Source organism: Pithys albifrons, chromosome 11 (genome assembly GCF_047495875.1).
Source record: "Pithys albifrons albifrons isolate INPA30051 chromosome 11, PitAlb_v1, whole genome shotgun sequence".
In the NCBI taxonomy this organism is placed as follows: domain Eukaryota; kingdom Metazoa; phylum Chordata; class Aves; order Passeriformes; family Thamnophilidae; genus Pithys; species Pithys albifrons.
This window is the reverse complement of record NC_092468.1, coordinates 7,667,212-7,692,814: the sequence shown is the minus strand read 5'-3', so window position 1 is coordinate 7,692,814 and position 25,603 is coordinate 7,667,212. Positions and strand designations below refer to the sequence as shown.

General features: G+C 39.1%; 1 protein-coding gene across 1 annotated transcript in view; it reads left to right on the top strand.

The window, feature by feature from the left end:
• Window positions 1–20,862, top strand: part of SLC25A36 (solute carrier family 25 member 36) — a 28,870-nt gene extending 8,008 nt beyond the window's left edge. The window contains exons 2-7 of the mRNA XM_071566561.1: window positions 1,250–1,420; window positions 2,979–3,056; window positions 5,590–5,690; window positions 13,045–13,111; window positions 15,805–16,094; window positions 16,824–20,862. Of these exons, the coding sequence (XP_071422662.1) occupies window positions 1,250–1,420; window positions 2,979–3,056; window positions 5,590–5,690; window positions 13,045–13,111; window positions 15,805–16,094; window positions 16,824–17,017 (901 nt within the window). The 3' untranslated portion in view covers window positions 17,018–20,862. The remainder of the gene's footprint in view (window positions 1–1,249; window positions 1,421–2,978; window positions 3,057–5,589; window positions 5,691–13,044; window positions 13,112–15,804; window positions 16,095–16,823) is intronic.
• The last annotated feature ends 4,741 nt before the right edge of the window (window positions 20,863–25,603 follow it).

Here is a 25,603-nt window from a genome sequence, read left to right as displayed (position 1 = left end):
ATAACCTTAGAACTTTTTAAAAGTTTTGGATGTGTTTCAGCTTTTTGTTTTAGAAAAACATTAGCTGATAACTGTTGTCAGAATCAAACACCTCCTCTAGTAGTTGCATTGGGAAGAAAATGCTGGCCCACTGAATTTAATACAACTTAGTTTTATGTGTTATGAGTTTCAAACTGAGTTGTTAGCGTTGATACCTGAATTGAAACCTAGTTTTGCTTGTTGGGTTGGATTTTTTTGTTGTGTTGGTTTTTTTTTTCTTCTTTTTAAGGATATGCATGGTGCTCTGGTCAGTTTTAAGAAGGGTGTATGACAATGTCAGGAATATTCATCTCTGAAAAGGTTCAGGGAAAGTGTTGGGTGTGTTTTGTGGCTTTTGGAGGTTTTTTTGTAATGGTGATGTAAAGGCATATGGGACTGTCTTAGAAATCAGAATTTGTGGATTTGACATTTTTTCCCTCAGAGACTATATTTAAATGGAGAGGAATGCAGATATTAATAGTGAGTTATGAAGTAGCACTAGAAGAATCCTCTGAGCAGAGCTGTGGAAAGGCAGTGTGTTCTTGGCTCTGTTCTGCTGGAGCAGAACAGCAGGAACTGCACTGTCAGCACAAGTTGTGCTGGGCTTGCTCACAGTAACAAGTGACAGACTGAAGCAAAACCTGCAAGTCTTTACCTGCTTAGCTCCTTCAGCTCTTTAGCCTTCCCAGGTTCTGCTCTGCAGTATTTGGTCTGCCTTGCTGCACCAGTAGAACTCTGGGAAACACTCAGGGAATCATTGCTTTCATGGTACAATGCCCAAAATATGAAGTTCAAGATGTTATGAACTTGCCATGGCACAGGTTTTACCAGATTTTACATGTAGCCCTGTGTGCATAAATCTTTTCTACCCTTAAGGATTTTTGGCACCTTGTTTGCAGTCAGGAGTGCACAGAACATTTAAAAAAGTTAAAATTTACCATAAGAGGTTAAATATTTCAGCTACTGAACTACTTTCCAGAGCTGATTTGAACAGCATGTACTGAAGACTACTTTTTTTTTTGTCTGTTTAATTTTTTACTCCCACTTGTGGGGTTAACAAACTGACTTAACAGTTTGCTTGCCTTCAAGGGCAAATAACTACAACATTGCCCCACATGTTTGGTTGGTTTTTCACATTTTGCAGTTTGACTGTTGATTGTAATGCTAATTCTGTGTGTATCCCTCTGTTTCTTTGCAGTTACAAATGTGATGATCCTATTTATTTTTGCAGATGTGGAGGTACTGTTGGTGCAATTCTGACATGTCCACTGGAAGTTGTGAAAACACGACTGCAGTCCTCCTCTGTGACTCTCTACATCTCTGAGGTTCATCTCAACACAGTGAGCGGTCCTGGTGTCAACAGAGTAACCAGAGTTTCTCCTGGACCTCTCCATTGTTTGAAGTGAGTGTACATGTCTCTAGGGGTTTGGGCTCCTTTTGAGGAGGGAGGAGGAGAGAGGTGTTTTGGACAAATCTCTATGAAAGATTCAGACTGTTATCTGTCATGATGTTACCATGAGATGACTTTTGCCTTTTAACTGTGATTTTAACATTCCAGTTGTCTGAATGTCCTTCATGCCTGAGTTTGTATCTTGAATCAGCCAGAGCATACATACCTTATACACCTCAGCTCCAGGCTGTGTCCCCAAGATGTACTGGGAGCTTTGTAACACTTCCATGCCAGACTCTCACATCCTGAAAAACTCTTGTCCAAATCATAGGAGGTAATTAATATGGAGGCATTGAAAATACATAAGCTTGGTTTCTTTCAGCTTTAACCACTTCATTTACTTTCTACCTTTGAATATCATCTGGTGGATGTGTCCCTAATAACACTTTTTTAGAGCTACTAAGAAATAAGTAAATCCAGCTTTTGCAGGGATCTGGGATGTCTTGCTTGCGTGGTGCCTCACTGAAATGCCTTTCCTCTCATTGCTGGCAGTGATTGTGTGGTTCAGGAGCCAGCAGGAAAGTTATAAGGCCATAGTTAAACTGCTTGTACAGATCACAGGCAGAGATCACTTCACTCTGGGGGACTCAGGCTAGCCAGTTAAGGGGAGAGGAGGAGGTATCTTCAGTGTTTGGGAATGAGGGGAGATTTTCTCCAGGAAGGACTTTGCTACTGCTTTTTGCAGTAGAAAGAGTTTGCCAAGACTCAATCAACTGTCTTCTATTCCCAATTATTTAGTGAAAAATAGTTTGTAGACAGCCCCGTCTGACAGTTACAGTGTAGGATTCAGGATTAATCTGGTTAGAGGATAGGATTTGCTTATATGAGAGTTGTACCAAAGGAGTTTGTCTTGTAGAATCAAACTGGGGTAGCAAATGCCAACCCATGTTGAGGTTTCTCTTTTTCAGAAGAGGAGCTAATACATTGCCAAAGGTATCCCTGGCTGAGCATCGTAAGCAGTACAGCAAAATCTTCCTGAGTAGCTCCCGGATGGAGTATGACTCAGTGAAACTAAACCTCTTAAGTCTCTCTCCTCTCCTCTGCTCTTGCCCTTTGCCTGCTGACCCTCACACTCCAAAAAGTTCACAAACATTAGGAGCTGAAGGGTGGTAAAATAAAGGGTGGTAGAATAAAGTATTTCTGCCTCCTAACTAAAACCTACAGGAATGTGAACATTTCCATTCTTAGCACTTTCTCCCTGATTAGGGGACACTCTTAACTTCCTAATGGCAAGCAACTCCATGCATGTGTGTGCTCCTATATTTGAGGTAAATCTGTATTGAGATTGTAAGTCTTACTTCTGCATTTAGTTTCTGGATTTCTATGGCGTGTCAACCAATAATGGAATTTTTTATGCTGATTCTAGGACATTGCTAATTTTTTTTATGGTCAGCACTGCATTGTCAGTTACTATGGAAGTTTTTCAGAGAGTAAAGCTTAAAATTATGTAATTATGTTGGTCAGTGCACGCCTTAACTTTGATCTGAATGTTGTCTTTCTTGTTTTCTAGGATGATCTTGCAAAATGAAGGCCCTCGTTCTCTGTTCAGGGGACTGGGTCCTAATTTAGTAGGTGTTGCTCCTTCCAGGTAAATACAAAACTCACTTGAAATAAGTCCCTAAATGTGCATGTCTGTATCTGCAGTTGTAAATACTTAATGGCAAGTAGCTCTTTGGTTCCTGGGATAATTGTGTTGTCTGAGAAACTGAGCTACTTGTATTTCAGAGTTCCAACTGTCTTGGCATTTACTATCCTGTGTGCTGCTATAACAGCATTTACTGTTGTGTGCTATCCCTTATGCAGAATTTTGTCCAGTTTAAAAGAAAAATGCTTTAAGAGTTGCACCAGTAAACTAGAAGTTTGTACTTTGGAAAATATCCAGGTAGGTTTAGCTTTCTATCATTGTCAGGAAACAACTACATACCTGTAGCCTCAAAACACCAGGTCTTTCCTCCTGAATTCTGGTGAAGTGCAGGCTGGTGCTGCCCTGCAGTAGGGAGGGAGCCTGTTCTGAAACCTCAAAAGGAGCAAGACTGGGTCAGATGACACACTGAACAGCTGTCCCAGAGCAAGCAGATCCAGTGGTGGGCTGGGCTCCAAAGGGGACTGGGGCAGTGCAAGGGGTGAGGATGTCAATCTGATCTCACTGGCTGTGGTGTTGTTGTCGTCTGGCTCTGCATCAGCACATACTCCAGCCATGACTGCTGCTGGTGGGCAGAGTGAGGAGCAGGTTATGCCAGAGTTGTAAGTTATCCTTACATATATGTGTTAGCCCAAGTTCAGTCCAAACATAGGAGAAGTGTAGAAACAAAGCTTATATAACTACTTAATCCTGGATGAGTTTAAGTTGCTTTCTGGCTCATTTTTATTTTCTTCTAAGAGAAGCTTCATTATACAGAGGGAATATATTCCACAAAGACTTTTTTATTCCCTTGACTTAGTGCACTGATTTTGTTGGTTTACTTATTTTGCCTGAAGAAAAAACATTCCTGTCTCCTGCACACTCAGACTGTCTTTTCTTTTTGAATGTTCCTGAAAAACATTTAAGTATACTTTAAATCTGAGATATGAGGTGGTGCTCTGTAGACCCTCTACATGAAGAGTAAAACGTAATGCAGGAATTGGAGTGTCTTTATCAGATTTTTTTTTAAGGATTTAGGAATATCTGAGATTTTCTCATCGCTGCTCTTTGGAGAAGCTGAAGTAAATCCAGTATCTTTTTTTTTAGTTCTTTACACCTGTGGGTTGTCAGCATTTCCTAATTTGAATAGTTGTACTGTTGTTTGGTAGACCAGTCTGTTCTACCAAATGTTCAACATTGATATCACTTTAATAGCAGTTTTTATCTAGCAATAGGTTCTAATTTATAAATAAGTATCCTCAATTGTGGAGGAAAAAATATCTAATTTCTTCTCAATCAATGTTATGGTAGATCTAATTCCCCTTTCTTCCCCCAGGTGAAGTGCTTAGGTTGTTTCCTCCCCACTACCACACCAAAAATGTCAACTTGATATAGTGTGTGAAGTCTTGTTTATAAGCACATCCTTATTTCCCTCTGGCTGCCTCGGCCTTTATCCTGTACTTCATTTCAATTAAGCACTAGCTAAGTGGATTTAACATCAGCTCTTTGTTTAAATAAGCTGTAGAGAAGCATGTTTCATAACACATCCACTATACTTAACTGAGTTCAGGTTCCATTTGAGAAATTACACCCATGAAGCAAGCACTTTATCTTTTCTGTAATAAAGAAAAACATGTTTGCACAGCTAATGAGGTTAATGTTCTGGTCATGAGAAGTTGCACGTTCACTTTTTCTCTTGTAGAAGGGTGTCTGTAGGTTGAAAAAAATGAGTGACAACCTGAAATGTGAGCTTTGGATGTGCTTTAAATAAGCTTTTTAGCATTAATGAGTGAAAACAACCATTTTTCATAATGTATTGAATTGGCATACTGACTTTGATGTCTAGCTTTGATTTGATACCAGCTCAGACTGGTGTAAGACAAGTTCACAAAATTTTTTTAGTGTATTTAGAGAGAAAAAAATCTGTCCATTCCAAGTACAGAACAAATACAAATATAGAACTAAAGAAACAAAGTAGTTAGCAGTTTCACAGCTGTTCTAGCATTTGACATATAAATATTTATAACCATGTTAGCGATATTTACATCCTAAATTCTAGACTAAGAGTGCTGTTTTGTGATACTTTTTTGAAAGCTGCATGCTTGCTTGATATCTTTAACTGTCATGCTACTGAAATGAGTTTAGGTCCATTAGTACAAATTTGTTCTCTTATTAAAGTTGCAGAATACTGAAACTTCAGGGTTTAGTTCAGTCGTGTTTTACTTCCCAGTGTAAAACACAAATGAGTGCCATATTTCTACTTATCTTTCCCCTCAGTAATTTGTAATTGGAGCTGTTGTGGAAGAAAAAGTCAAGATGTGTGATGTTTTTTCTTTTCTGTTCCCAGAATAGTCCCACTACTTGGCAAGAGTTAATCCTTGAGTAGGCTTTCACTGAGGAAGTGAATTTTAACCCAGGATTGTTGGGTTACTGAAGTAATAGCAGTGCTGGTGAAGGGTATTGATACATATAACATAATTTGAATTTGTTCTGATTTTAGAGCAATATATTTTGCTGCTTACTCAAACTGCAAGGAAAAGCTGAATAGTATTTTCAGTCCAGATTCTACCCAGGTACACATGATTTCAGCTGGTGTGGCAGGTAAGGATCTGCAACTTTTTTGCTTCATTTTACAGTATATCTGCAAAAGAGAGGTGACAAATATGGAAAAACTGAATAAAACAGACAAGTTCAGTAATTGATGTTTTCTTCTAATGGTTACCTGCCTTGGCCTCTCATTAAACAAGCTATGAGAAGAATATATGCATGAAACTGCACTGAGTGATAAATGTGTGTGAATAGTCTTCTCCAGAAAACCTGCATGCCTGCCTTTTCAATTGTAAATTTGTGAAATGAAAAATGGGAACTTTGAGAACTGTCACTTGTTGCTCTGTAAGCTATAAACATTGTTTGCACTGACTTCTGGTTTAATTCTTCTTAATCTGCTTTTTTTACCATCACTTTCTGTTACAGCTTTGTATATATGACTTATTTTTGTCCTTCTGAAATGTGCCCGCAGGTATTTGTGTAAATTATGTTACACTCCCTCTTCCTTGTTCTTACATGGGTCTGTGTGAAGTTTGCTCTAACACTGAGACATAGAAGAATAGGTTTTTTATAGTTTGCATCTATTTTTCATCTCTAAAGAAATTCCTATTTTATGTCTGCATTGTAACTTTGGTATAGTTGAGCAGCTACTAATATTTGTGGCTTGATTTGTATGTTCTGTGCTTTGGGATCATGAACAAGGGGAGTTAAAGGCAACTGAGCCATGTTATGGGCACAGATTTGTGCTTGGCAAATCTAAACTTGGACTGTAACACTTCACCTGTTGTTGCCTGTGCCTTTACTGCACAGAACCAAATTTTAAATACCTATTTTTTCTGTATAGGCCATAGGCACTTCCCAGATCAATTCTGACAATTTTATTGTTGAAGTTTCTAATTCCTGTCAGCTTTTACAACCAGTGTATAGAATGTGAGTACTGACAATCTGAAATGAACTGACAAAGGTCATGTCAGAATAACGTACAGGACTAGTTTTATATTTAATGCTAATAATCAGATACAAAGAAATTCTATAGAGCATATAAAATAAGTGACATTAGCTCTGTATTTAAATGACACTGATGTTCATCCCTGGCCCATGAAATGTGATTGCAGTTTTTAATCTTTAATATGGAAGGAGAGCTGTTTTATTTTGCCAAAGTAAAACAAGGAAGTTGAAGGGATTTATTTTTTTCCTTAATCATTGACAAGTGTGTGTTGTTTGTAGGTGAACAGCATAGGGAATGAAGATTTAATGAAGAGTTTATCGTAATCAGCTAATTGTGCCAAGAAAAATGAACTGTTTTCAGCTCCTTGTCAAGGGGTTAACTCATGCCTTTAAATTTAGGGGGCAGGAGGAAGAGTGGGTGATAGAAACAAATCAGTCTTTGACTGAAGACAACTTGTGCAGTCGCTGCAGACAAATGAAGGTTCAGTGTGTTCCTAATCTTTGGAAGTTGCTGCCCTCATTCTATAGTGAAAGAACATTTATGGAGATGTGCTGTAGTGCCTTCCCCTGAGTGTTTGCAGATTGAGACTGTAATCTGTCACGGAGTTCTGTATCTGTTTAGTAACCTGTTTCCTTTACAGAAGGTTGGAGTTTTGCATTTGTACATACAACTGCAGGAGACTGGGGTAGATGTATTTGAGTCTCAGTTGCTATTTTACCTTATTTACTCTTCTATGCAAGTTTATTATTGAACAGCTCTTGGGGCTGTTCTTTCTCACACTTCTCAAGTTCTGCAGTTGCATTTCTAAACCAAAACAGAATGCTCAGTGCAGGCTCACACTACAGATCTTGGCACTGTATACTACAGAAATTCTCTGCAAGACCTTTAAAAGAAGGTTCTTTGAAAAACAAGTTCTCAATACTCTGTGCTGGTGTTACTCTGATAAATGAAAAGGACTCTGCAGTTGGAATTAACAGTGCTTTCTTGGGAATGTGCTAACCTTGTTTTTGCAATTCTAATATATTTCAGAAAATGCACTTAAACCAGCTATTAACAGTTTTACCTGCAAGGTTTGTATTGCTGTATAATGCAAATCAGCTTAAAGAAATGGCAACATAACAGGGACAAGATGGATTGTGAGCTTTTTAATTGGTTGAGAGGTTAATACAGAAGATGACTGCAATATTTGTTTTGAACCTAAAGTTGGCAAGGTGGAGAAAGGCTTCTAATAATTACCAAAAAATAATCAGCATTGGTTTTTTTCTTTTTCAGCTGCCATTGGCTTCAGTAAGAAATTGAGTAACTCAGTCTTAAATGAGGGTTGTTGTTTTGGTTTGGTGGGTTTTGGTGGGTTTTTTTTGGACATGATTTTTCTGTTTCATAAAGGCTTTTCTTGTGCCTAATGAGCATGAAGGGGGATTTGTACTTAGCTTTTCCTATAGGTTGCAAAATACAGTAATGATGCAAAAATATGATTTAGAAAAACCAAGTAACTTACTGTTTTATGAAAGTACTGCAAACAGTGAACTCTAGTGAACTTTAAATTCTGTTTACTTGTATCATATGCTAGTAAGTCTCTCAGGCTAGACTGATGTCCTTGTTAAATAAAGATTGGTTTATGCACATAGTGTTTTTGGGAGTGAAAAGCTGAGATATGGTATTTTAAGCACTTTTGGTTGGGTTTAGGCCTAATTGCTTCTTCACAAGATAAGATGTATATTTATGATTTTAAGATTTTTCTACTAAGTTTGTTTTATCCCGAGGAGAATTAGTTATCTACATATTGGTAACTGATGCCTTATGCAATTGGAAACAATTATTGTTTTCTTGCTGTATGTTTATCTTCCAGCATATAACTCATATCACCTTCAGACCTAAAATATCCATATATTGGCATGAAGTCTCAGCAATCCGTTTTGCTTCAGCATATCCTGAGATTCTCTTTTTGCTAACTAGGGCAGTGAATATATCTGAGCTTACTACAAGGATGAGTGTTTGCTTGTGTAAAGTTAGCTGATCTCTGGATGTTTCCAAGTTAGGCTAAATTCTCAGATTCACTATAAATTCTGCCTTCTCATTGCACTTGGCTGCTTTTGCCACAGAGGAGAAAAACTGTGGGGAACTCAATGAGATACTTGATTCCTTATGGCTTTGTCGTTTGCTTTTTTAATGATTCATGGCCTCAATCAGACAACATCGTTGCAAATCTGCTGCAAAACTACTTTGCCTTGTATGCTGTTCCTGTTCTTTCTAGAACTCTACTGGCAAACAACCCAAATGCAGATTTTTATTTTTTTTATTTATTAAAGCATAATTGGAACCACTTTGTTACTTACAGAGATACAATACTTTTTTAAGTTTTTGGTAGTATAATTACAGTTAATTCATACCAAATAAAATGTGTATTTAGTTTCTTGGTTTTAGAGTTTGATTTCATAAGGCATCTATCTTTTTTGAGTCCTAAGACTAGGTTAGCTTTTCTGAATAAACTTTTCAAGGGAGTGGGGAAGGAGGAGGGTTCACTTGTAAATTTGCTATTTAGGTAAGTATTTGGAGATGTAAAATTGAACTGCTGCAAATGAGCAGAAATTTCAGTACTCAGTGCATTTTAAACAACTCTTAATATCTGTGGCCTGTTTTGATTATTTTTCTTTCTTTTTTTGCCTAAAATTTTACCTGCAAACAGTTAGATCTCCCAATAACTAATTGACAAACCCTTCCAGTGGGATTCGATTTGTACACTTGTGTCTGATGAGGTCAGTGCTTGTTGTTATGATACAGAAAAGCCTGTGTCTATTTTAGGCATTTACTGTACATTTCTCCTGTGAAAAGAGTGAGATCGTGTCATCTCATGCTCCCCACCCGCAGGTCACTTCCTGCAGAAATATGGACTAACTTAAACCTCGTGAGTACTGAACTGAGCGTCTCTTGCAGCCTCTAGTGTAAGAACCACACATTGGGTTTGTAATATCTATTCAATAAACAAAATGGGGAATTCATTTTCATTATTTTGAACTCAGATGATGTGCATTGTGCAAAGATATCACTTTTCCTTAACTGGTAAGAGTGATTTTTTTTTTAATTTTTATTTTCCCCTCTGCAGTTCAGGGAAAGGTAGAAAATACCTTTCACTGATGCTGCTACTGTATTTAGCTCTGGCTAATTGAGAACCCCTACTGGGTTAAACAAGGCATTTTGTTTTGGTTTTTTTATCAGTGTCCCAGAACTGCCTTTGAAATGCTGCAGCTGATACTGTGTTGTCATATAATTTCAAGGACCTCTTTTCTTTTTCTTTTTTTTAAATGTGTATTATCTTCTTTCTGTCTTTGTTTGTTCTTTTATTTTACTACTTTGGATTTTTAATTTAGCATTCCATGTTCACATATCTCTATCAATTACATTGGCTTTTGGATAAAAGAAGCAAGAACCCTAGCCTTTGAAATATGATGCATAATAGGAATACCTGGGATCTTACCTGTCAGTAGCTGGTACAGCTAAAAAAAAGACAATTCTTTTTCTCTGAACATGGGATACAATTTCATAGAAGAGAACATAGAAAAGTACAGGAGTCTGTAATATTGCCAAATTTATCTGTACTTGTGTTGAATATGGAATCTTTCTTGAGGGTATGACACATTAAGAATTGTAAAGCATTTTAGATTTCATTGAGACTTCTGAAAACAAAACAATTGATAGGTCTTTGTGGTACTTACTGAAAGCCCTCAACCTTTATTTTTAACAGATGTCTTTGCTAGATATTTTCTTTATTTAAAAATGTAAGCTTATCAAAGATCCCAAGTGGTATGTTTCATGTTTTGGAGGGCTTTCCTTGGTGTCATCATCACTCAAATATTAATTCATTTTTCTTCTTCCACTAACTGTATTTACTACATTAGCTGTAAGAATTTACCTGTAGCCTTTTCATCTTGAAACCTGAATTATTCAAGGCCCTTTGATTTTAAAGTTTTGGTTTAAACTGTCAATTTAAGCTTATGGTAGCCCTAGGGAAAAAGAACTGGCCATGTTGCTAAGTGTCTGATCCTACTGTTGGGGTTGCTGCACTTAAATAATGCTTAGAATGACCTGGTAAGTGCAGCTTTGGACAGAACAGGAGCTGCGTTCTGTGCCAACCACCCTTCACTGGGAACTTCCAATATATTCTTCCCAGCCTACCTGGAAGTATCAGGCTGCTGCTTGGGGTGACTGCAGTCCCTGCTGTCACCCAGACACTGCCACTCATCTTAACTATGTGTTTCCTGCCCTAGATTTAGAATCTGCAGAGACCTTTTTTGGGGGTTGAATAGGAAGGAGAAAGGGCTTAGCAGATAAGACTAACATACAGTCTAGCAGTAATAAAATTCCAAAGATGCAACTTGAATAGGCATGTGAAAGACTTTTTGGTTTTGTTCACTTGTATTTAAGAACTAAGAGACTTAAGAACTAAATTTGGGTTTTAGAGACAAGTCTTTCCTGGAAAATGTGTTGACAGGGAAAGTTAGTAATTTTTCTCCCCTTTGTTGCTATCCTGTGTATTCCTAGTGCCCTTTTACTCTATATATGGAAAGATTGCGATTGGAAGTCAAGAAAATGAAAACTTTATTAGTGCTAATGTAAAGAAATAAAAACAATGTTTTGTTTTGATATGGCTGACCTGGGGCTCAAGTGCTATTGCAATGAGTGGAATTTCTATGACATTAAATGACAGGTCAGACGGGCTCTGGCTAATTGAGCTACAGAGCTTTTTTGACAGATGTGGTATTTAAAAAACATCCCATGTCTTGGTTATGGCAGAGTAGTTCCTCAGTGCTTTGAGGTCTTTACATTATTATTTACCTGCATAAAACAGAAATAAAACACTTTTCTCCTTAGGATTTCACACCATTATATGAGGGGTATATATCTACCAAGACATAGACAAAAAGAATAGTGTATTTAAAAAAAGGCAACTCCAGACCTTTATCCACTGCAGAAAGTTACCTAGTCAAGAAGTTTGAGTCACTTGAAAAATCTATTAAATCAGAAGATTAAACAGAAACATCCAATGTGTTTTTTCTTTTGGTGTAGAAAACCAGCTGAATCTTAGTAGCTACCAGCCTAATTTGTCTTTAGAGCTGTAACTGAAAGTCATAGTACCTATTTAAGATTTGAGGGTGGCAACAGAACCAACCTTAGAACAGTTAAGATCCCTTGGCATTTCTGAGTATTGCATACGTTTGTGTGCAATGTCAACGTAGGTTGTGATTGACCAGGAGTAACATGTATGCAAGCAGTGAAGCTAAATACATTTCTGTAAACTGCTACTGATCTCCATAAACAAGCTTATCAATAGCCTGTTCCCTGGATAAGTGTTGGGCACCAGCTGTGCACTGAGCAAGGTAACTGCTTTCCCACAACCCCAGTCCATCCCCTTGCAGGAGGGCAGCATGTCTCTGTAGTGATAGGCCAGCCATGTGTGTCACTTAAAAAGCAAGTGTCTAAATTTATTATCTCTTGCCTGGCCATGTTCCAGCTTTTCCCTTTTCCTGTGCTCACCTGCAGACATGACACCTCATTAATGGTGCATGTGTGGTATTACAACTCTTGGTGATTTTTTTTTAATTTTACTTTTTTCAGAGCTGCCTTTCTCTCTGTTCTCTCTCACCACAGTTGAGCAGAAGTAAGAGTGATTCTTACTTCTTTTATTTTTTTTAATTTGTTTCCTTTTCTTTTCCCTTTTCTTCCTTTAGTGGACTGAAAATCAAAGCTTTAACCCTTGGCCCTTGTGCAAGCCTGAGTAGTTGCTGTCTGAGTTGTTAGCAGTCTTAGTATTTACTTTAACAATTCAAACACATGCTTGTAAAAGTATTCCTAGACCAGTCAACGACCTCTGCTTTGAATACTAACTAAAACATTAGCTCTGAAATTTAACTGCTCTTTATAGTTCAGTATTAAAAGGTCTCTTAATTTACAGTAATGTATGCCTTTTAACTGCACCAAAAGTAGTATTTATTCAGTCTGCATGCTCTTAAACTCGGATTGTATTTCAGGTGACAAAGTAAATTGACACAATGTTTTCTACCCTCTCAAATTGCTATAGCTGTCTCTGCAATGCATTCTTATTGACTTTTTTGCCAAATTGGCAGATATTAGTCTAGCTGGCATTGCTATTCTGTGGTGTCAAAACAGGGTTGGTATTAGGTAGGGAGAGAAATGTACTTAATTTGGCTTATTTTTTATGGGACATCTCTTGTTAAGAACTCAACTTAGTCAATATTAATGTAAAACATAAAAGTAATCTGTGTATTTATTGGCTGTATGGATTCATAAAATGTCAGTAAAGGGCTACAGTGGGTACTTCTGAAAAGTCAGTATAGTCCGAGGTTTTGCATACACTGTACCTTACTGTTTGCATTTCAAACTTAGATGCAGTTGTTCTTGTGATACTGTCAAATCTAACTTTGTTCTTTTTACATTTTTTAGGTTTTACTGCAATCACAACAACTAATCCCATTTGGTTAGTAAAGACACGATTACAGCTTGATGCAAGGTACAGTGACCATGCGAAGTATCACTGCTGTGATAAGATTTTACCGGAGTGTTGTGTTCTGCATCCCAAAATAGAATGATTTTTTAAAACATTCAGCATCTCAAATTTGGAAAGTTGATCTATCTACATGTTATATATATATCACTTTTTACTGTTTTAATCTCCATTCTTGAGGTATGCTTGAAGCACTGTAGTAGACTGGCAAGAAAATTCTGAATTAATTACAAGGTTATCTCATTAAAATAACTGGGTTTTGGTGCCATGTGTAACCTGATGTCATCTTGTGCCTCTGCTTGTTTTTTTTTTAGTAGTCCGTTAAACTTCTTAAACTATAGGGCTTTAAAGAAATTATGGGAAAAATATGTGCACATTGTTTCTTTGCATTGTATCAAGCACATTGTTTATGTCAAGACCTGAAGAAGAATCTTCTAACTCTAACACTGCAATTAGCTGGGCTAGTCCAGCATGTACTGCCTTCTCAGCCCTTCTAATTCAGTTGTCAGCAGAGACATAAAAGCACTTGGTCTGTGGGATTATCCTGTCCTGATTTTGTTTCTGTTGAAGTTCTCAAAAATTATCCAGTAAGAGCTGGACAAAGCATATGTTCTGTTTTCAAAGTGAAGTTGCTTTGACCTTGAAGACAATGTTGTGCATCTTGCGCATCAGGAGAGCAAACACTTGGAGCACTCAGTGTCAGTGCACCTGTCTGGGTGTACCAGCCACATGTGGGGACTGGAGGTGTCCCTGAAGCTGCATCTCCAGCTGCTCTTCTCAGCAGTTGCTCCCCATTTCTCTGCACTATTCTCCACCTGGCTTACTCAAGGTCCAGTCCTCAGCTGTGTGTGCCCAGTCTTGGGCCTCCTTTCATTGCTTTTGACATTGCAGGTTTGAACCATCCAGGCAAAAGTTCTGCCATGGACTGATGCCTCTTAATGCTTATATAATAGCGACTCCCAGTGACTGTCTTGTCCTGACATTATCCATGAGTTACCATAACTTCTTACAAGGTTATTTATTGTTTTCTGCTGTTACTGTCTCACTCACGCCCCTACTGGCACAATCCATATGCTCCAAGTGCCTGCACTCAGGGCTTGGGAAGCACATCTTGTGCAGTGTGGCAGTAGTTTAGCTTTGTACGGTGTATGTGGTGGGTTGACCTTGGCTGTGTGTCAGGTACCCACCAAAGCCACTCTATTACTCCTCTCCACAAGTGGACAGGAGAGGGAAAATATAACCAAAGGTTTATGAGTTGAGATAAGGATTAGGGGAGATCACTCACTGAATACTGTCATGGGCAAAGCAGACTTGACTTGGGAGATATTAGTTGAGTTTTATTACTAACAAAATGACAGTAGGACCATGAGAAGTAAAATGAATCTTCAAACACCTTCACCATACCCCTCCCTCCTGCCCAAGTCCTATGTCCTCCCCTTCAGGAGCACAGGGAGATAACAAATGTTCATCACACATTATTCTTGCTGCTGCTCAGGGAGAAGAGTTTTCCCCTGCTCCAGTGTGGGGTCCCCCATGAACTTTCCCACCATGAGTCCATCCCACAGGCAACAGTTCTCCATGAACTGCTGCAGCATGCTGCACTCTTCCATGCAATGCAGTCCTTCAGGCACCACCTGCTCCAGTGTGGGTCCCCCGCAGGCTCCCAAGTCCTCCTGGGGAACCTCCTCCAGCATGGGCTCCTCTCTCCACAGATCCCAGGTCCCTGCCAGGGCACTGCTCCAGCACAGGTTTCCCACAAGTTCCTAGCAACTCCTCCCTGTCCTCCTTCACTGACCTTGGTGTCTGGATAGCTCTCTCACATATTCTCACTCTGCTCTTCTCTGGCTGCAATTACATCTACACAATAACTTTTTATCCTTCTTAAGTATGTTATCAGATGCAATACTGTCACTGCTGATTTGCTGGCCTTGGCCAGCAGTGGGTGTGTCCTGAAGCTCCCTGGCATTGGCTCTGCTGGATGTGGGGGAAGCTTCTGGTAGCTTCTCATGGAAGTATCCCCCCTGCTGCCAAAATCTGGCTACACAAACCCAATACATGTACCACTCAATACAGTTAGCAAGCTCAAAATGGGAATAAAATTTTATTTGCTAAATACTGCTTGATCCAGTCATGTCAAAGTAGCATTTTCCTTGACATCAGCAAAGGCTTAGTTGAGTCAAATAATAGCTACCAGTGCTGCACTGGTTGATGTGCTAGTTGTTTGCTGAGAGCTGTAATGCTGTGGGGCCTGCTGTTCAAACTCTCAACCACTGTAATTACCATGCAATGGAGCTCTTTATTTGAGGCAACATTTAGGGGAAATCCATTATGCTAAAGAAAATGTTCATTTTTCTTATGAGTCACTGACACTGGCAGCCCATTTGGGAGTCTGTTTTCAAGCAGTTGAATCCTTTATTGCATGAGAGCTAGGGGGAGGGGCTAGAGCTGTTCAACCTGTCTACATGAGGCTTTGTCTTTAGTCACCGTGTGAAGTTTGGCATGGATTCCATATAATGCTTTATTTGTGTTTAGTGCTGAGAGCCTTTGAGACTTTCAAGTTTTGTGTGTTTGTAATTGTGTCTGACTTGGAGCTCCTCAGCATCAGTGTTGGATATTTCCTAAGTCTTCTCGTCACACAAACAAAAACTGTTAAACTGTTTTCCAGTCTCAACTTCATACCTGACTTTTCTCCTTTTTAGGAATCGTGGAGAAAAGCGAATGAGTGCTTTTGAATGTGTCCGAAAAGTTTATCGCTCAGATGGCATTAAAGGCTTTTACAGAGGAATGTCAGCATCCTATGCAGGCATATCTGAGACTGTTATTCATTTTGTTATTTATGAGAGTATTAAGAAAAAGCTGCTGGAATATAAGACTGCTTCTCCCATGGACAATGAGGATGAATCAACAAAAGAAGCATCGGACTTTGTTGGAATGATGATGGCTGCTGCCACTTCCAAAACTTGTGCAACATCAATAGCATATCCCCATGGTAAGTGGGGCATGTAGACCTGAGAACCTGAGTCAGATCAGTCAGAGGGAGACTTTTCAGTGACATTTGTAGCCAACTTTGGTTCACCTGAGCTCAAGAAATATTTCTTTTTGTGAAACTTTTCACCTCAGACTCTCAGGAGGTCAGCATGAGCATGGTATTCAGAAATGAAAATGCTTTAAAGTGGGTATCTAGCATGGCCTTCTCTAAGGAAAAGTTTATTTTCCAAAGGTTTTGCCAGAGTATGGTCCAAAGTACTCAAGGATGTGATCCTTTTTCATTTGGAATTTTCTATATACTCAACAATTTTCCATAGTTTGCCAGCAAGTTCTTGTCACCCTTCTAGGAAAATAGGCTGTCTAGTTTGTGTTTCAGTTGCACTTGATTCTCTTGCAAAGTAATTGTGTACACATGAAGTTTGTTAATGGACTGAGTACTAAACCAGTGTCAACTGAGCTAAAATATAAGGCTAAGCAATAATCGTCTGCCAGACTGTAGCTAAGCAAATCAACTTGCCTTGTTTAGTCAGGTATCTAATGCTGCTGAAAATGTAACTTGGTACATTTCTTCTCTGACATATTTGGTTTACTACTCTGTTTGCTACTCCTTTCTTAAAGAGGAGTTCTGAGACTGAGAACTTGGGGAAGAGGATTTTTATGTAAAATGTTAGATTGATTTCTGGGAAAAATAAGTGATGAATGTAACCACATGTGGTTTATCTTTGTACAGAGGTTGTACGAACAAGACTAAGAGAAGAGGGAACAAAATACAGATCTTTCTTCCAGACACTGTCTTTGCTTGTGCGAGAAGAAGGGTATGGATCCCTGTACCGAGGCTTAACCACGCACCTCATCAGACAGATCCCAAACACAGCTATCATGATGTCTACCTATGAAGTTGTAGTCTACTTGCTTGATGGATAGCAGTGTGCCATGGCTTCCTAGAAGAAGGTGGAAGATGGAAAGACTGGAGCGGACCACTGAATGTCAAAGCCTATGTGGTGGGCAAAAGGAACGTTATATTGGGAACAAGCAGCTATGGACAGAACAGAGGGTTGATTGTGGGCAACTATGAATAATTTTGCTGCCTTATTGTGTGGTCTCTTGGCAGTGTGACAAATGGAAACTGCCCCTTAGGGAATGCCTTCATACATCTCTTAAATCACAGTTATTACTTTCTTTTCATCTGTTAATCTAAACAAAGCCTTGGAGTCATCTTCAGAGACCTGAGGGGTGAGGGAGGGAAGGTAAAACATGTTTTGGGGCAGCCTTATTCACTTTTCTTAGTGATTGCTCTGTTTAACTGCACAGTAACCTGTTGGAAAAATTGAGAAGACAGTACTTTTATATATTTCTATACCTGAAACTTCCATTCAGTTGCTCTGAAGATTCATAAAAAGACTGAGGTAGTAGTCAGTGTGTAAAGTTTTCTATGTTGCTACCTCAAAACAAAATATGGTGCAGGGACCCAGAATAGTTTTTTCTTCACTGCTAAAGATGATACTTGGTGTAGATTTTTGGTTTGCATATGGTTGTTCTTCCTTAAAATTTGAGCAGTGTTGTAGGTTAGCAAGACAGGATCTGATTGTTGAACTCTTCAGGTTATTAGGCTGTTAATGTTGGATGTGTGTGGATTTCCAGTTCTACTGCATCATCCTTTTTCTTTTCTAGAATTTTTTTTAAGTAAGAGACACCTATGAAACATTGTCCTGTATCACCAATTTTCTGTGCCAACCTGTCCAGGTCACTCAAACAAAGGGAGAAGTTGGTGAATGCTACTTTACAGCCTTTTTAACAATTTGTAATGTGATGAAAAATCTCAACTAGTCCAGCCTCCCTTATCTGGAGATAGGATTCACTCAGATAATTTCATACTGCCTATGTACAAGCTGTAGTACTCTTAAATGTCTGGCAAATCCTGACTTGGGTTACCAGTATTTGTGGAAGTACAGGGGGGAGAGCACATATCATTGTGGCTAGGGCAACTAGAAAGCAGAAACCAGTTGAGGTTGTGATGGATCTCTTTAGGACAGCCAGCCTCTGTGCAGAGGGATGGAGAAATTGCAGGTAAGATTTTCTTGAAAGCATTCCCCTTGATAGTTTTTGTATCGCTTTTGTCAGCTTGAGCCTGTGTGCTGAACTGCAGCTGACAGTGTAACCTTGTCCTCCACACTGTCTGAATATTCAGGCCTTGTTTTATTCTGTAAGCCAATTACAGAACAATGCCTTGCATTCAGTAGTGACCTGGTTTATTCTATCATAATTTACAGTTTTCCAAAATCATACAACTGGAATGTCAAGAAGTTTGTTATAAGGACTTTTACAGCTTTCCAGATATCTCCTCAGTCTGCATCCATTATCCTTAAGAGGAAGATGATCATTATAAATTGGGGGCAATAGCTTTCTACTCATAAATGCTGCTACACTGGCATGAACAGAACTGTGCTATCAACTCTTCCAGTGTGGCACTTCAGTACACTTGAACTGTGCATCGTGTGCAATGGCTTTTTTTTATGAATGACTTCTTATGCACTTTGTGGCCTTTTTTAGGGCTTATGATTTTTCTTCCTCTTACTGATTATCTGTAGCCAAACTGTGTTTGAAACATGCAGCCTGGTTTTAAGCAAAGCAAGTGGTTTGATTTCTATGTAAGCTGTGCAGGAGTTCATGCTGTAGATCTGTAGCATCTCTGGGGTTTTGTAGGCTCTATGTAAAAGCTCAAAGCTTGCAGAACAATCAGTCTGGGTTTTTCTCATTTGCTTTCCTTTATTTCAACCCTTGTCACGTGAAATCTCCATACAGTATCAAATACTTGAGTATTTAATGTAATTCTCTGTATTAATTGCTTGTTCTTTTAAAGTCACCCGTAGTATGTGTACAGCGACCTTGCAATGCTGTATTGGCTTTCCTCCTTGGAAAATGTTATCTTTTTAAAGACAATAGCATGGTCTGAGGTGTGACCATGGTGAACCTGACTGCCCCAAAGAAGTGCTTAAATGTGTTCTAAAGTGGGCTTTTTCTAGTGGTCTCTCTAGGAAAAGTCGAGTATTCATGACAGACCTAAGCCTTGCTGTGATGCAGATAAATTGTTCAGGAATAGTGACTTACTGTAACTTTTGATATATGGAAAGTGGGTCACTCTTGGCAGTGATTGAATCATCTCGATAGGTTAAAAACTTAAATTGGCAATGACCATGTTCAGCTTTGGAGTTCATGATACCATAAATGCTTGGATTAGTCGAGGCTTAGTGAGAGTTCCTTTCCTCTGTTTGAATGTGTTGTCCCTTGGTTCTGTGTTTGTTTCTCGTGAGTTCCCTGGGTCCTGTTCATGTGCCTTCTCTGGGTTGAGCAGATCCCTTAGAGCTGGTAAGTAGGACATGTTAACAAGGACATTTGGGTATGGGAGACAACTCCTCAAAGCAGACAATCATCTTATTATTCCAGTTCTTTAATGGGTGTTCCAGCTTTGTTTTAAACTTCAGGGGTGATCTTTTTTGGCTTGCTTTACATAACCAAACATAACCCCAAAATTTCTTGGGGTATTTTTAATTTTTAAACTACCAGTACCCGCAAAGTTACCTCTGAAATATTTCCCAAAGATCTTTATTTATATAGTTTCTTGATATTTATTATAAAAACTCAAAGGGAGTAAATAAATTTAATAATATCCTTTAAGTACAGAGATGAAAGGAGTACATTTAAACTTTCAGTAACTTGGTCATCTTGATTTATATTTGAATGTCATGAATTTATGTCACGCTTGTCCGTGCTAGAGGCCAAGGTCTTGAATGTCTGAAACTCTCAGAAATTAATTAATGTCCCGGTATTCTTGGTTTAGGTCAGACCTAAGTGTTAGGCTGCTGTTGGGTTCGCTCTGGGCGGGCGGCGGTGCGAGGCTGCAGTTCCTGGCGCGGCCCGCAGGTGGCAGCGCAGCACGGCGCGTTCCGCGGAGCCGCGCTGGGGACACGGCGAGGAAAACCCTGGAAAACTGATCCACAGCCACATCCTGAGCCGCTTCTGTCCCTGCACTGCTGTGTGGAGACAGCTGAGCTGTGGTGGCTTGTGACTGAGTCCAACCTTTCAGCTGGAGGGTAGATCAGTTTGTCTGCATCTCTGATCTCCTCCTCTGTGTCGTTTGGAGCAGGTTTACAGTAGGGAGCTGTGGAGTTTTTGGTGGTTCTAATTGGCACTTGGTCATCACCTGTCCACTTGTATATTAACATTGAACCTATCTATTTTTGTGTTTACATAATGCACTCCTTATATTCCCTTGCTGATTGAGATGTTAATGACATCTGATTGTTCATTTGTTAATGACAGTTTCTGTTATTCTGGTTTTCTTATGAGCTCTGTAACATTCCTCAGACTGTAGCTTTGTCAAATGATGCTTCCAGAGACAAAACAGTGGAGAGCCTTTATAAATGTTGCTTCCTGTTTAAACTGGTCAAATTTGGAAAACAAGCTGAATGCTGAAGTGTGCCTAGGTAAAGGTACTGTTTTCAACTTTAAGACTGAGTTATGTTTTTTTAGTTTTTCTGTTTAAGAGTCTGCCTACCCTGCATATGTGAACATTACTATGCCCTCAGAGTCATAGCTAAACACTCACAGATGAGTTTGAGAATACTTCGATGCTCATGTGAGGTTTGCTATTTTTCTTGCATACATGTAGTTGGCTGTAAACTATATGCATTTATTCTGTATTTATATAGTTTTTTGTTTGGATTGCTTTAAACTTCAAAGCAAATTAAAACAATGTGCTTCGATTCAAATGTTGCCTTCTGTGCTAAACTGTACGGTATTTTTAACCTTTTCATTTTTCTATTATTGATACATACCAGTGCCTGGAGAGTTGTGATTAAAAATGAGCAATTCATTAGGAGAACCCAGTGAATCATTTTATCTTATGCCATTTTATAGTAGCTGAAAAGAATTTATCTGTGTTATACCTAAATAGGGGGGTTTTTTGGAGGGAGTCATGGGTGACTTAAACTAGTTTCATGTGTTCTTGCAGTTGGAATTGACCTCTGCTACCTCAGCAGAACTGAGTGGTACTGTCTGTCAACTAAAATTCAGCAACTGGTGACCAAAAAACTCATGTCCACTTAAACAAACCACTGCTGACAAAAATGCAGTTTCTTAAAATGTTCAGAGTTAGCTGCATGTGCAGTTATAACCAGGTCCTTGAAACACTGTTAGGTATTGATTTTCTTACAATAGTAGGTGTTTGGTCTGAAGTCTGTCCACAAAACTGTCTCACAAATCATTCTGCAAATGTATACATGGGTTTGGTTTTGTTATTGTGTGCTGTATTTCTTCCCCCTCAGTGTCTATTCTGGAACTGAACCTTTGCAGCCTTTAATATGGAGCCCGGCTTGATGTCTCTGATTTCATTCTTTCAGCTATTTAGAACTACTTTGAAACTTGGATTAAATCAGCACATCTGTGATAAATGTTTTCTTTCAGTAGGTGTTCATGTGAATTGAGTTAGCTCGCTTTACTTTGTAGCTTCCAGGTCAGGTTTAGAGGTGATCAGTCATATGGAACCTGTACAGGCAACCAGTGAGCTTATCCCTGAGACATCTGAAACTATGCCTGTAACTGGCATAACTGTAATTGTCTGTAATTGATTTTTCACTTCTACCCTCTGAAAGAGGCACAGTGCAGGGCAGAGCTCACATTAAGTCTTGGGGGATGTCTTGATGTTCATGCTGCTTTAAAACCCTGTCTGCTGAAGGGGTCATGTTAAGCTTGCCCTGGCCAACAAGCATGTATATGAAGTGAAGGAGTATTTAAAATGCTAATTTGTTTATGACTTGGTATTAATCCAGCAGTGTAGTCTGACATAGATGCAACATAAAAGAAAAAGAAAACCCTTGAATTTGATAATGCACTAAAATAAAATGTACTGCCAAAGACAAACACTCTTCTCATCTTGTACGTGCTGTTGCCAGTAACTGTGCTTTGTGCTGCCTCAGAACATCCTAATCTTCCTGCACAGCTTCTGTAAAAGGCAGGAAAATGCCAGGACAGGAATCTAGTTCTCCTGAGCAAATTGATGCAAACAAAATGGTGTCTTGAGCTGTGGGAGGTGTCTTGGAGCAAATTAGCTTCTGGTTTTTTAGATGGAATGTTTCAAGGGATGCTCTTAAAACCGAATTGATTGATGCAGAGATACTTGTCAATGACAGAATGTGTGAACTAGAAGCTTTCCAAGACAAGCTCCAGATGGTGAAAATTACTGCTAATTCTGGCTAGACCTCTGTAAAGGGTTTCCTCTCTTACCTGTGGCTGTTCCAAGTTAGTAGCTTTTCCTAATCATGTTGCTGCAGCAGACACTTGGGATGGGACTAAGGATGTACCTGTTGGAATTGTCTGGAGCGTAAGCAATACCAAGCAGTCTGTTCTGAGACTTGATTATTCATCCAAACTTCTGAAAACAGGTATACAATGTGCAAATGTGGCAGCAAATGTCTTGAGGATTCTGTTAATCTAGAACTGTCACCATATAATTTGAGATTAGGTAATGTAGAACCAGTATTTAAAAGGGAAAAGTATTAAATGAAACTACAGGCAGTATCAGTAGCAAGCAGAGCTCTAAGTACTTCTCTTGTCTGCAAAGTATGCTATAGACATAGCATGTCAGTTGGACAGGAGAAAGCAAAGACTCCAGGTACAGTTTTCAACAAGGGTCACTGTTGCCTATTAAAAAAAAATCCAGGATGCTTAGATGCCAGCATAAACACCACAGTGTGTATAAGTCTCAGGCTGACCTAACTTGTGGTATATTCACAGCTCTGGTGTCCCAGCTGTAAAAGAGAGAAGGTTATAGAAAGTGATCATAGAAACAAGTGTATATATCCTGCCAGAGCATGGTGGGTTTACAGAAGAGGAAACTTGTACGGGTAAGTACTGTGGGTGAAAGCATTAAGTTGCAAGACCTGTTGCTGTGAAATTAACTGTATGCTGACTGTTAGCTTGGATATAAGAAAGTTTTTAATGATCAGTGCAAAACAGTCTTATATAGTAGTAAGAGCAGAAAGGAAGAAGTGTGCCTGAACAGCATCTGAAAGGGGTGCCATGATCTGGTGTGCTGTGATAGCTCAGACATAAGTGATCTCCTCTGTGTGTTTGATAGAGATTAGGCTCTCTGTTTATGGTAGAATTAATCACCCTGTACCTGGGGAGTGTTTGGGGCTTTCTCCAGGAGAACTCATGGAAAAGATGAACTAGGGCTCATCCTACTTGCTTCCCCCCTGGCCCTTCACCCTCAGAACCAACCAATCCAAGAATTTGTCTTTCCAACATCCCCCTCTCATATATGTGTACCTTTAATCAGTTTATCATTTTAACTGAACAGTATAATTTATGATATTGCTGATCTGAATTTTCCTGGTCTTATGCCACATGTTGCTTTTCTGTCAGCATTGTATTTTTGTCTGTCTGAGGAATGACACTTGTGCTAAGGTGTTAGGAAAGACTACATGGCTTTCACAAGGAATATCCTGGGCTGGTTCAGCCTAGTGCATTCCTGTCACATGCAGTTGTTCTCTAGTTTATCAAGGAAAGAATTTTGTAATTTAAAATTAATTGAAAAGAGGTAAGAAAATAATGCCATTTGGTTTGTTTACTATTGTTTTTATGGTCTCAAGTTAAATGTATAACCATATTTTAAAATGGAAGAAATGGCCCCTTTGTAGCTTTCACCTAAGGAAACAAAACTTTCCAAGCACAGCTTTGGAAAACTTTATCCAAATGTAGCTGTTAGATTCTTTCACTCAGAAGGTAATAGTATGGCTACTTTTGAGGGTCACATCAGACTTTGTACTGTCTGTAGCCCCTCAATATCTCCAGAAGTATGTTGAGTAGAAATAATTCCATGTAATGGAGAGAGTTATCTTATTTTGCCACTGTAAATGTTTCTGGCCTTCACAGTGACTGAAGGACTTGAGTTGATTTGAGGAGCTCCAGCTGGTTTCATGCTGGATATGTTGAAAGACTTGACAATATGCTTTCAATTACTTGGAACAAGAATGATCTATTATCATGCACACATTTTCCTAAGAGACTAGTTGAGGGGAAAATACTGAAAAATGACAACCATTCAGCTTTGCTTGTAGGGTGGTCCAATATTATTCTGTAATTCATTCAGGCAACAGACAAAGATTTAAAGTGCTTTCTCTGCAATATGAAAAAAACCCAAACCCACCAAATATAAAGAATATTGACCTTTTCCCATTAGAGAAAAGAATGTCTGCCCTAGTCCCTAACTGTTATAAACCAAGGGGGCTATTGCCAAAACTTTACAGCTTGAATATAAATGGAATATTGCCTCTCCAGCAACAGCAGCTCAGAGCTGTTAAAACCACACACACTGAAATGCCTTGACCACACAGGGGTGAACCAGCTTGAGCTAACAGTTCCCCAGAGCTCAGGTCAGCCACAACTACACTTTATTCCCATCGTCTTCTTTCCCAGGGTAAAAAATTGTTTCCTTACAGCAGGGCAGGGCCACTGGAGTGGTCCTCAGATATGATGGGACTTCTCTGTGGGACAACTTTCTGGTTATTTTTGGGATCTGAGTTTTTTATTTGGCCTGTCGTTTATCTTGCCCTTCTTCCCCTCCACAAAAAGGTGTTCAGAATTAATTTGGGAGGGATGGCTTTTTTAGAGATGGCAGACATGGAAATATGCTGAAAGATAAGTAAAAGTATGAGAGTTCTGGCTTACTGGAAAAGACAAAAGACAGAACCACCCCACTCCTTCCCAAATAGTTTGAGAAAGATAGATCTTCATATAACTTTGAACTTTATTCCTCTCTGGCTGTGGGAAGACCCCTCATTATTCAAATAGACAGTTGGCAACATGTGGTGGCAGTATCAGCCAAGCTTCCTGTTCCTGAAGAAATAGCATTGGGATTCAGCACTGTAAATCCCTTCCTAAAGAAGGATTCAGGCAGAGGACAGTGTCTGGAGAAAACAGGGAGTTACTTTGGTTTTGAGCTGCTTCTTTGAGTCCCTGGGATGAATAAGGCTCAGAACCATAATCTGTATTCAGTGTTACGTGCTATATACCTTAGTCTATCGGATATCCAGTTTTTCTAGTTGCATGTTCTGGGAAATGAGTAGAGGAATATTCCTAGTACCTGGTTTCTCCTCAGCCTCATGTCCAAGTGCAGCTTTGGGAAGGGAGAAGGGATAAAGCTGCAGCCATTCCTAGGCCTGTTGGTGCACTTGGTGTCACCCCTCTTTGCTCAAGCCTGTCATAAAAGTAAGATGAAAAAGGGGTGAATTTAAACTGATAAGTAACAGTAACTGCTTAGGTCTCCTCCTGATCTGACTTTCCATCTATTTACTAATGTTTATTTCTTTATATGTTTACACATTTTTGAGTTGTATATTTCTGATGTTAAAAGTAGAAATAGATGGAGAAAGCAGATCTATTTCACTAAGTACATCACTTTTTCCACAAGAGAACTGAAGTCAGCATTGCAAAAAACTCTTCTAACTGTAA